Raw genomic sequence first — 12,395 nt, forward strand, 5'->3', positions numbered from 1 at the left:
CATGTGGAAGTTATTTAAAATCAAAAAGCACAAATTTGGCACTTGTGATTCTTGATATTAAAACAATCTTCAAGATGTGATCTTTAATGAAACTGTTTTTGATTGCAGTAAACCTTGTTTACATTTGTTGACACAGAAATACCCGTGGATCTGGGTTGACGCATGCGCTGTGAGCGGTCCTGCTACTTTTGGGTTGGAGAACTGCTTCATCAGTGCGATACCCTCACGAGGGACGAGCAAAATATCAAACAGGCCTGAAATTTGTGTAAGAACAGGATTGCTGATCGGGAGCTGGTCGTGAGGTGCTGTTGAGTGGAAAATCGGCTAACAAAGTCAAAAGGTTGCACAGTTTCCGACCGCCTTTAGGGGAGTGAATATTTCTGTGACTCATCTGATACGATGTGATTGAAGCTTGAAATTAAGAATATTTAGGGGTGTGTCACTTAAACATTCTCCCTCTCCTGATAATAACATTTTACTTTCTTTGACATTGAATGTGCTACTACTAGTTTACCTGTTGAATTAATTATAGATTCACTAAGATAAATACAATAAAGTTTATCTCTTATTAAATAAAATATTTACTAAGAAATCACAATGTAACCATAGAAAAACTACTTGGTATACATGGTGTGCGTGCGTGTGCTCTGTCTTCTCGATCCCCAGTGAGTCGTGGTGGATGGCTGCTTATACTGAGCCAGGATCCTCTGGAGATTTCTTCCTGTTAAAAGGGGGTTTTCCTCCCCACTGTCGCTAAATGCTTTCTTGGTATGAGGATTGCTGTAAAGACTCTAGTCACGAGTCACACTAATCAGTGACTCGATGCAATTTGCTGGGTTCCTTATATAGGAAAATTTTCACTGATTGGCTTAATGAACTAACCTGCATTGGAATGTTTACTGTGTGAAGTCCCTTGAAACAACTCTTGTCGTGATTTGGCGCTATATAAATAAACTTAAATCAAATTGAATCCATTTGATTGACAGATAGAAGATGAGTGGTCAGCACTAACACCTAGAGGCCTCAGCCTCACGTTAAAAATGTTACAGCCTAGAAGACAAACTGGTTTTCTGGCTTGAAGCTCCAACCTCTGTTAGCTCAGTTAGCTCGAGCTACATCAGCTCAGATTTTAATGGTGTTCTCTTCTCACCCTCACAGACCCACTCTCAATTTTGATTTGTCCAAGTGTGACAAGAAGCGTGATGTGGCCAAGATGGCAGTGGTGGGAACCATCTATTGGGCTTCAATAGCATATTCTACAGTAGCTATAAATAGGTTATGATGTAACATTGCAATGCATTGTGGGATGTTGCCCTAGACAAGCAAGCATGGGAGAGGTGTAAATCTGACTTTTGATACCCAGATCGGATGTCGGAGGGGACATTTTTTATCCATTTTCCAAAACCAAGTATAACATCCACAACAACATGAAAAGGTAAATGGGTCAAACTAAAGACAAACGAAGCTAAGCGGTTGGCAGTATTTAGGTGGAAGAGCAGATCTTCAGCATGGAGCAGATGAAGGGGTTCCATGCATTTTGCTGGTGGGAAAGGTCCTACGTCTAAAAATGAAGAGCCGATACTGGCAACACTCTCAGAGGTGGAGGTATCCAGGAGGAAGCCCCGATGTAAACGAAGAAGTCCAGCTGACCATCGCAGCCAAACAGCATCCAAACGTGGACGGAAAAGTCTTTTGACCAGACACAAATAATAACCTAAAAGTAAATAAAAGAACTTAGAGAAAATGTTACTTGAGCACTGTGAGTAACGAGTAACTGTTTGAGCATAAAAGTTTGAATTTTGATTCTGCTCTTTTTAATCAACGTCCAAGTGTTCTGTCCATGTTCTTTCAATTAGCCAATGTGGTTTGTTTGTCTAGTACGAGCACCTAGCAGCACTCGCGCTGTGATGTCACCTGTAGAATACACCGTTCAGTTCTTCAGAAACCTACTGGTGCTGACAGAGGGTTTATCCATTATTTATATAGTCAATGGTAAAAATGTGGTTCGTTTCCTCACTCACATTAGTATAAATGTTATTTTAGTGCAGACTAAAATAATCTCATTCCCAACCACCGCCTCCCTCCCCAAAACACACACTAACTATTTTATAAACAGAATTATACAAATGAAAAAATGCGAATTTTGATATAAAAAAGTAGCTAATTCTAATTCTATTCAAAATTCTAAAGTACTTTATTAATCCCAGAGGGAAATTAGAGTAATCACTTTCAAACAGCGAACACAACATAGCCTATTTTTGGGAATTATTTAAGGCATGAACAAAATGGCCAGTTAACTCTGAAAATGTCAATAAATATAAATAAAACTGAATTTCTGTTTAAACTCACCAAACTTCCTTAAATTTCTGTCTAAAAGTCACGAGTCACCAGTTCGAGCGTCAGTAACGTCTTTTATGAAAAACACCTGGGACTGAGTCAGAAGGCGTCCGTACACCGAACCCCGCCTCGGTTTGACTTTTTTTGTCAGGAATGAAAAGGCTCGGGTGGGTGGATCGCGCGTGCGCAGTGCGCCCCATCCTCTGATCGGTGCGGCAGGAAAAGCGCAGAGGCAGAAAAAAGGAGGGGAAAACAGTTAGGAAAGAAAAGGGAGAAGAACATGGACTCAAGCAGCTTGTGTATTCTGTCTCCGGGACGGGGACTGTCCTCTGGACCTGGATTGTAGCTGTCCTTCTTCTGCTGCTCCGTTATGTTGGACAACCTGAGGATAATAATAGAGGAAATCTAGAAATCCTGCCTCCGAACTGCGCCCTGCTGTCACGGTGTGCGGCTGAAACAGACGGACATAAAACTAAAGATGGGGATAATTTAAACCTTCAGCTGTCAGGATCCCCAACACCAGCCAAAGATTTTTATTCCAGCAGAAAAAAAAATTCACTGCATCGAATTCCTCTGGACGCGATGTCATCCGAATTCAGGAGGAGCTTCTCCGGCTGACCGAGCCTGACGCACACACACACGCACAGCAGGACGATGGGAGATGCTGCAGACGACAGAGGGATGAGGAGGACTTTCATCGTCCCTGCCATCAAAAGCTTTGACCACTACGACTTCACCAGGGCCAAGATCTCCTGCAGCCTGACGTGGCTGGTGGCCAAGGCGTTCGGCTCGGGTAGGTGGCGCAAAACTCTGTGCCTTTTCCGTGCAGGATGCGGAAATGGGAAGAAAACGTTGTTAATTATCCGACATGTGTGATAATGAGGCGTGCTGGGAGGATTTTATAAACAGTGTGTCATGCAATCAAGCTCTCACTGTGACACGATTATTCAGTTATTCTAAATGAAGACACATTCTGATGATTACATAAAACTAAACCACATGTTTTGTTTAGTGTAATAAGACTAGACTTTTTACTTCTTTGTTTGTTTTTAATGACTGGCTTCATATTAATCCTAAAATCTCAGGTGTTCATCCCATCAGAGGGTAGGTTGTCCTCACCTGCTGCTAAAGCAGGACTCCGGTCAAACATCATAACATCCAAAAGGTTCTTCTCTTTACTCTGTGGTCACAGATACAAGGTCACTACCTCAGCTTTAGGATTAGAACTCTGTATCTGAATACATGCACTTGATTTAGTTCATACAAAGAGCATAAAACTAAAAAAAAAATAGTTAAAATGCTAAAAATTAGGATTTCATGTGAGAAATAGCTCATATTTTTAAATATTTACAATATGGATCAAAACGATGGACCAGATAGAAAAGGAGAGCTGTCTGGGTAACAAAAACCTTTATGTACAGAAAAATCACTAATTATCTGATTTTCACTAGTTTAAAATCTTCCATCCATTCATGTCAATACCAGCGTGTCCATGCAGGGTCGTGGGGACAGGTGCCTATTTCCAGCAGTCTCCGGGCAAGCAGGCGGGGTACACCCTGGACAGGTTGCTAGTCCATCGCAGGGCAACACAGAGATATACAGGACAAACAACCAAGCACACACACACTCACGCCTAAGGAAAATTAAGAGATGCCAATCAACCTAACAGTCATGGTTTTGGACTGCGGGAGGAAGCCAGAGTACCCAGAGAGAACCCACGTGTTCACAGGGAGAAACTCCTTGCAGGATGGGATTTGGACCAAGCACCTTTTTGCTGCAAGGCAACAGCACTAGCCACTGCTCCACTGTGCAGCCTAGTTTAAATCTTAAGAAGTAAAAACTCATCTGGTCGGACAATTAAAAATCTATACAATCGTAATGATTTTCAAATGCTCAGACTTAATGCCTCGCCTCTGTCAGTGTGCCCCAGGGCAGCTGTGGGTAAAATGTAGCTCATCAGCATGTAAATGTGTGCATGGATGAATGATACACTGTAGTGTAAAGCACTTTGTAGTCCTCTGACTCTGAAAGACACAAGTGCGGCTCATTTATCATTTGATTGATAAAACAATGGTAAATGGTAAATGGCCTGTATTTGATGTAGCACCTAGAGTGCTTCAACACAATCAGTCATTCACCCATTCACACACACATTCACTCGCTGGTGGGCATGAGCTACAATGTAGCCACAGCTGCCCTGGGGCGTACTGACAGAGGCGAGGCTGCCAAGCACTGGCGCCACCGACCACCACCAACAGGCAAGTGGGGTTAAGTGTCTTGCCCAAGGACACAATGATAGCAACAAACAGAGCGGGGCTCGAACCTTCCAGCTTCTAATTATGGGGCGAGTCATCAATAGTCATCGTTGCATGGCGGACAACACATACATAACATGAAGCTGTTAGCTAACAGGCTAATGCAGAAGTAAAGTGTTGCCTCAGAATAGCAAAAATGCAGTTTGGACGTATTTAAAACTGGACAGCAAAGGCAGTGCAAGAGCTGCTAGGCATGTGTGCAAACTGGGTATTTCACATGGTAGAACTCCTCATCACAACCTTACAGATGTGGCTCTGCAGGTGGGAAGAGGGATCTTGTGGCTGTGATGTGCAAGCCTCGTCTTTGAGGAAATAAACATTTGGAATATGAGCAACAAGGCTGCTTTTATTCCTATCATTAACATGTTTTCATCGGTCTACTTCCTGAAGATGCTTTTGAGAGATACATTATTGAAGCAGAAATATAGAAAGAAAAACATACATGAATAAAATATTTAAAAAAAACTTTTAGGACAACTTGGATGTGTTCTTTTCGGTTCCATTCCTTTCGGCAGATACTCACAAACTGATGATTCGTACTTGGATCTCTGAAACTGACACAGAAACAAATCTAGAAACAGAAAACTTCCTAAATGCACCTGATCAGACTTTGAATGCCAAAATCTGCAGATTATTATCCTCAGAGAGCTAAAAATCCTTTCCAGAGAGCCAATATTTAGCAATATGTCCTGTTGCTAAACGTGCTGTTTCTGTTCCAGCTCTCTGGCAGTGACACAGTTTCAGCTCCAAGTGTGGCCGAGAACTGTGACCTGATTCATAAGCGTTCCTCAGAGCCTCTTTGGCCCAGATAGAACCAGTGAGCTGTGGCTTGAATCTGGAGGTGGTCAGAAGCAACAGTGGTCCCACTGGCTCAAAGTTAGTGCAGTGGACTTTTAAACGCACCTGGTTTTGTTCAGCAGTAAGCAGAATTTATTCATGCAGGTTTTTTTAAGCAGCAGGTAAACATTTTATTTGAACACGATTAACTCGTAGGTCGCCATTGTTGTTAGCGTTGCAATGCACGCTGGGTAGTGACATCACATGGTAGTACCTCGGTTGCACAGGCCGGCTTTGGGACCCTGTAGTGACTGTTCAGTGACATAAACATGTCATCTGTTCAGCCTTTTCAATTTGAACCAGAGTGAAACATTAATGAGGACATCACTGACCGTGTTTCACAAAACGAGCGTCAACATGAAGAGCAAGAAGGGCAGGATGAAGCGAGAGCAGGACAAAACCGGTGGTGCTTGTGCGACAAATGAGTCTCCATGGTAACCGAGAGGGAGAGTGCTCACATTTGTGTCAGCAGAAGTTAACGGTAAGCTATCGTGTGATCAAACTTATTCATTTATGAATGATTTTGGAGATTATTAGCATCCAGAGCTGTCGTGCGCTTTATAGATGATTAGGATATTCAGTGAAACGACTTTAATCATTTTTGCAGATATTATATATTTGGAGAACACTGGATTGCCACACTTACTGCTTGTTTTACTGACGGGAGTACGATGGTTCGCTGAACGTGACAGAAGCGGCAGCTGCGGGAGCGGGTTGTCGGCTCAGGAGAGCGTCCAGCGTCTCTTGTCTCTCCAAGGGTGTTTAGGCTCCTTGTGTGGGAAAATGGTCGGTAAAGCATTTAGTTTCCGCCATCTCTTATACCCAGCCATTCTGGTGAGCTCTTTAAGTAGTTGTGGTCGACTATAAGCCTCAAACGCATCAGGAGAAAAACGTTGGGAACACAGCCGCGGATCTTTGGGAAGTTGTGTCGGTCCACAGGCATCTTCCCATTGCTTTCTCCTCTTCTTGCCATTTAGACTCACATCGCTCCCCTTGTTGCCCTCTGACTGGAAATTACATCCAAAAGCAGCACAATGCAGCATTTTACTTAGTTATTAATACGAGGAGCGCGTAAACAAACACTAGCGTCAATAGCTATTCTTCCAAGAGCAATCAATATACGTCATCGCCCCCAGAGTGCATTGCGTGCCAAAAACATGGCGTCCTACGTATGTCAAAAATGTACTAAATATTATAAATAAATATAAATATTAAATAAATAATTAAATAATATTTATAAATAAACAGCAATATATTGTGTGTTTCTAACAACATATTTTGGTACAAAAGAAAACGTGTGGCTTATTAGGACATACACCTCCTCATAACCAGAGTTCCTTTTAAAATCCTCTCACCATCTAGAGTCCTTAAATCAGGGATGTCCAAACTTTTCAAGACGAGGGCCAAAAAAGTCATGTTTGAGGTCAGTGGGGGGCACAAGAATGTGATTTTCTTAATTTAAAAATAGTATTTTATATAATTGTTTTAATTTGTACTCCTCAAAATAAATCCGAAATTGGCTTGTAAGTAAAAGTCTGATCATAAACATTTTAGAAAGTGGTGATCTATATCCACATCCTATTGGAGAGACAAAATTCATCATTCTAGAAATTCAAGGGGGCCGTACAAAATTGCTCGGATGGTCAGAAATAGCCCCTGGGCCACACTTTGGACATCCCTGTCTTAAATGGTTACAAACTGGACAAACATTGCCTCTGCCAATGTGTCTGAAAACATCACATTACACGTTTCAGTCTTACTGCTGCATTCTCAATCTCTTTCACCATATTCAAGTGGAGTAAATGTCACTCTTGTTGTTTTGGGTTGCAGCAATCGATGCCACACTCTAATCAGCCAATGAATCCAAAACACCTGCAACAGGTTCCTGATCCTAAATGGTCTGTCAGTCGAAGGCCCGATCCCAATACTGTCACTGTGGTCTTCAGTAAAGTTACCTTGGAGGAAGTGAGCAGTAAGGCTTTGAGTGTGTGGTAAACAAGTAATACTTGCCGAATTGAGACAGGGAGCATTGCGTAATCGATCGCAATGCATGCCAGGATGCTGGTCGCTGTGTTACTCAAAAAAAAAACATTAACAACTTTCAAATAATCAAGCAATTATTTGAAATATTTATACATTCATTGCTGCTTTGGTTAAATGTTTTAGAGCATCAACTAATCGTCCTAAAATTAACTACTTTCATTTGAAAATGCATATTTTCAGAAAAGGAGCTTGAGCCTATTCTCCCGCAGCAATGGACTGTGGGTAAGACACCTCCAGTGTTTAGCCTGAGTCATGCTTCAGTGCGGAGACACGCAACGCCATTATCCATCCTTGCATAGGCCCCCCGGCAGGCACGCAAGTTCGTACGGAGTCGAGCCCACTTTTCCTAACACCCGTCGAATGAGACAGAGAACGCATGCTTGTGATTGGTCGGTCCAGAAACCTGAGATCACTTCCTTCATGACGCCATTCGCCTGTTGTCTGCCTAGACCTGTTTAGCGGACGGACATCCCACCGATGTCGCTGTCTCCTTTTATGCTCTCGCTGGTATTTCAGCAAGATAAGCATTTCTTCGTCTAGATCACACAGTCCCAACTCTATCAAACTTCTTTTTCTCATGTTGCTTGCCATTTTTCAGACCACGGAAGTGATTTCCAGAGAAATAGTAAGATGTCACTGTACTGCTACCTATGCTATGCCGTGTTGTCCTGGCGGAGAACTGCTTTGCAACACCCCTTCATCAAACGGGGAAGTATGAGAGCAAAATGCTTGCGTCAATCCGTGCGTGTCTGTCCCTTGTGGAGCTGACGCAGAAGCATGGCTCAGGCTTTTCTCCTAGGAATGTTTTCAGTCGTGGCATTGGGGGGGGGGGGGGGGGGGGGGTACTGACAAGTCCACATTGATGCAGACTTGGGTGAAATGCATATCAAGGGTGCAAAAGGGGTGTGATCAACTTCCGCACTTGAGAATTGGTACACCCTACGCACTCACACCCCTGGTCGGGTTTGCGCAATTGAAAGGCGCAAGAGTGGAAGGCCCAGTCCCAATACTCCCACTTCCAGTCTTACGCCCTTCAATACGCGAGTGTGTAGGGTGTCCCGATTCTCAAGCGCAGAATTTGACCATGCTCTTTGAGTCGCACTTCGCCCAAGTCCCCATCGAAGCAGACTTGGGTGAATTGTATTACCCACAATCCATTGCTGCGTAGTAATTTTGAGAAGAAGAACAATGGCTCAAGTGCCTTTTCTGAAAATATGTATTTTCTAACTACAGACGTTCATTTTAAGACGATTAATGATATTTATTCATGCTCTGAATGTTTTAGAATGAGATTTAGCATGGACAGCAATGAATGTAAACTTTGTCAATTGTTTGTGTGAAGGTTGTTAATAAAGATTTTTTTTAAATATATATATAGTGCAAACAGCAACCAATGTTCCGCTTATCCGTGCTACTCGTCGATATGTTACTTTGGGGAAATGTGCATGCGCGACCGATTACTGCATCTCAGGCTGTTTACCTGAAGAGACGCACTACCTCTGGAAGTTGTTATATTACTGCTTGTTTTATGTTGACCTGACGGTTAGCTTTTAAATGGCTTGTAAAATATCGTCATTATACTGTAAACAAGAAATTTCTCCCATTGTTTACCGTCATTCACATAATCATGACAAACTTAATCCTTTTCATAGCCTTTCGTGGGCGACGGTGGCACAGGAGTTAAGTGCTCGCCCCGTAATCGGAAGGTTGCAGGTTTAAGCCCCGCTCAGTCTGTCACTGTCGTTGTGTCCTTGGGCAAGACACTTAACCCACGTTGCCTGCTGGTGGTGGTCGGAGGGACCGGTGGCGCCAGTACTCGGCAGCCTCGCCTCTGTCAGTGCGCCCCAGGGCAGCTGTGGCTACATCGTAGCTCATCCCCACCAGTGTGTGAATGTGTGTGTGAATGGGTGAATGACTGATTGTGTTGTAAAGTGCTTTGGGGGGTTCCAGGACTCTAGAAGGTGCTATATCAAATACAGGCCGCTTACCATTTTACTATTTTTCATAAATAAATCACAACACTTTATATTTTTGCTAATAATTATACTACGGTTCTATTTTTGTGAGTAATATCACCTATTTAAAATTAACTGTGCTTAATAAGCTTGCTACTATACTGTAAACAAGAGTGAAACTGTTGTAGCATGCAGAGTTAGGAATATTCGACGAGGAAGCACGGATAGTCAGAACACCGGCATCTCGGCATGCGTCGTGGTTGATGACACAAAATTCACTGACCAATTCGGCAGTTATTTGCACAGTTGTGTCTTACACACTCAAAGCCTACTTCATCCAAGTGCACTACGCTGAGGACCATAGAGCACAGTGCGAGTATTGGGATTGCGCCTAAGTTGAATTACTGAAATAAAGGCACCATATTCTAATTTTTCAAATTTCACTTGGTACAAGAACGTTTTGAATGGAGCTCCATTACTTCTGTGTCGCATCAACAGTTGATGTTTGAGGGAATCGATCGTTATAGTTTGGATTTTAAATAATTATCATTCTCTTTAAATGTTTTAGCATTAGAGACCTTTCATCCAGCAATAACGACAGAAAACAGAGTGAAACGGCGATGACATGCAGTTTAAAAATTAAATCTTGATTTGGTTTCACAGTTTTTTAACCTCTGAGGGCTTCCCAGTTCACAGTTTTGATCATTAATATTTATTATAAAAAACTTGGGGTCATCACACAGAAGTTGAAGCTGAAACAAAACCATGACTGTGAGGGTGAGTAGGTCTGTACAACAGAACAGACAGACGGACACGACCTCGCATAAAACCATGAGGTTGTAATGCCTGCATGATTTAATTGAACTGAATTAAACCAAATATTATTTGTGACTTTATTCCACAAATTATAATGCTGCAGTATAACTCACTGATTTGCACCTATAGAAATAACTACAACCTGTTCAGGGTGTACCCCACCTTTTGCTCAATGGAAATCAGCTCTTTGTGACCCCGATAAGAAGGACATAAGGAATGGACGTGCATTTAGAGTATTCTTTTGACTCATTATTTTAAAGCTGGAGTCAACGTAGATCATGCTTATGGTTACTGCACGTGTTCTGTGTGTTATCTGGCAACAGTTGAGACTAAAATTACAGGTGATGCTCACTCTTAATGGACAGAAACTCACAGATGCTGTTTTCAGGGTAGAGATGCTTCTTCAGTGACGTGTCCTTATAATAAGCACTTCTATATTGTGTCAGTGGCTGACTCAGGGGATGTTGGGTTACTTAATATTTCCAATGCATTCTCAGCAAAACAAAACCCTGCTTTCCAGGTGTTACTGCTGTTGTTACATATCACAGGTGTTACGAAGACATTTTTTAAGAGCTCAGAAGAACGTTTCAAGTAGACTAGCCTGCCATAATCAGTGTTGGCTTTTATAGTCTGATAATGTCATTTAGAAAAGTTTATTTTGGGGAAAGTTCTTGGTGAAAGTGCACAGAAACAGTGTGAACTTTTCTGCTTGAGTTTTTAGTCTCCTGTGTATGCTGGCGTTCTTTCATGTCAGAACGGGCCGTTTTATTGCTTCAATGCCCTAAGGCCCCAATTTAACAGCTTTTTAGGATCTGTTTTCAACCTCGCTTCATGATAATAATATTTTGTATCAAAGATGATTGAATCCCCGCAATAAACACTCCAATTTTCTACTTTTTGTTTGTCCTGACTTGTAAACAAAGTTGACAAAACCAGCAGAGATGAACACTGCTAACCGTTAGCTTGTTTGTGCTGAGTTGTGGTCCCAGGGGGTCTTCAGGGGAGCAGTCTTCTCCATGCCTGGACTTCCTGTGGCAGCTACTTCCTGTCTGTTTCCTCTTTGATGGCCGACACAAAGAGCACAATCTAAACTTGACAAGGCAGATTTTTACAACTCTATAGAAGCGCTGCTCTCTGTGCTGTTGTGTCATGTCACATCTTGCTGGTTGTGAAGCAGCTTTAATAAAATCTCCCTACCAAGTTACTGTACACATGGAATGAGGTCAGATGTAGAAGGGCTTGTTCTGAAGTGGTTTAGCATGAGCCTGTTGCTTTAAATACCGCTTTTCATCACAGCGTGTGGCTACATGGGTAACGCTGCTCACACCACAGCCACTGGAAAACTGCAGAGGTTTGATCACAAGGTTTTATTTTTCTGAACCCTTTTGATTCATGAGACTGTTTAGTTCTCACGTTTACGCGGGACTTGTTTTGGAGGAAAAGCTGTACCTTTAAGTCAGTTTCTTTTGTTTCCCTCGGAGTGATTTTGAGACAGGCAGAGGAAATGACTCCAAGAATACACACACACACACACACACACACGCGCGCAGACACACACACACACACAAGAATCCATGCATGGCTCATGCACACTTAACTTTTACAAAGTTGTTATTCTTGACTCAACACTGTGTGTGTGTGTGTGTGTGTGTGTGTGTGTGTGTGTGTGTGTGTGTGTGTGTGTGTGTGTGTGTGTGTGTGTGTGTGTGTGTGTGTGTGTGTGTGTGTGTGTGTGTGTGTGTGTGTGTGTGTGTGTGTGTGTTTACCCAGACTGTGGAGACTCACCTTCCTCTTGGGGACAAAAACGGAAACCACATAACAATTTTAGTGGGTATTTTTGAATTTGGTTATTGGGTCAAAGGTCCACAGACCAAAGAACGAAGTTTGTTGCCCACATCTTGCAAATCTTGTGGAGGTAGAAGTCTTATGATCATGTCTGCTGTGGTTGCTAGGGTCATCTTTGAGGTCCATCTAATCTCTACTCTTTTGCAGATGATGTGGTTCTTTTGCCATCTTCAAGCCACAAACTTTAAATTGCACTGGCTTGGTTCACAGCCAAGTGTGAAGGGATCGAGAAAAGAGTTGGCTCCTC

The 12,395-nt window shown here is 42.5% G+C and overlaps 1 protein-coding gene across 4 annotated transcripts in view; it reads left to right on the forward strand.

Moving 5' to 3' along the window:
• Window positions 1–2,767: 2,767 nt before the first annotated feature.
• camsap2b (calmodulin regulated spectrin-associated protein family, member 2b) overlaps window positions 2,768–12,395 on the forward strand; it is a 51,518-nt gene continuing 41,890 nt past the window's right edge. For all 4 annotated transcript variants that reach the window (XM_015957101.3, XM_070541721.1, XM_070541720.1 and 1 more), the window contains exon 1: window positions 2,768–3,130. In XM_015957101.3, coding sequence (XP_015812587.3) covers window positions 2,992–3,130 — 139 coding nt within the window. In that variant the 5' untranslated portion in view covers window positions 2,768–2,991. The remainder of the gene's footprint in view (window positions 3,131–12,395) is intronic.

The sequence above is a fragment of the Nothobranchius furzeri genome, chromosome 11, assembly GCF_043380555.1.
Source record: "Nothobranchius furzeri strain GRZ-AD chromosome 11, NfurGRZ-RIMD1, whole genome shotgun sequence".
In the NCBI taxonomy this organism is placed as follows: Eukaryota; Metazoa; Chordata; class Actinopteri; order Cyprinodontiformes; family Nothobranchiidae; genus Nothobranchius; species Nothobranchius furzeri.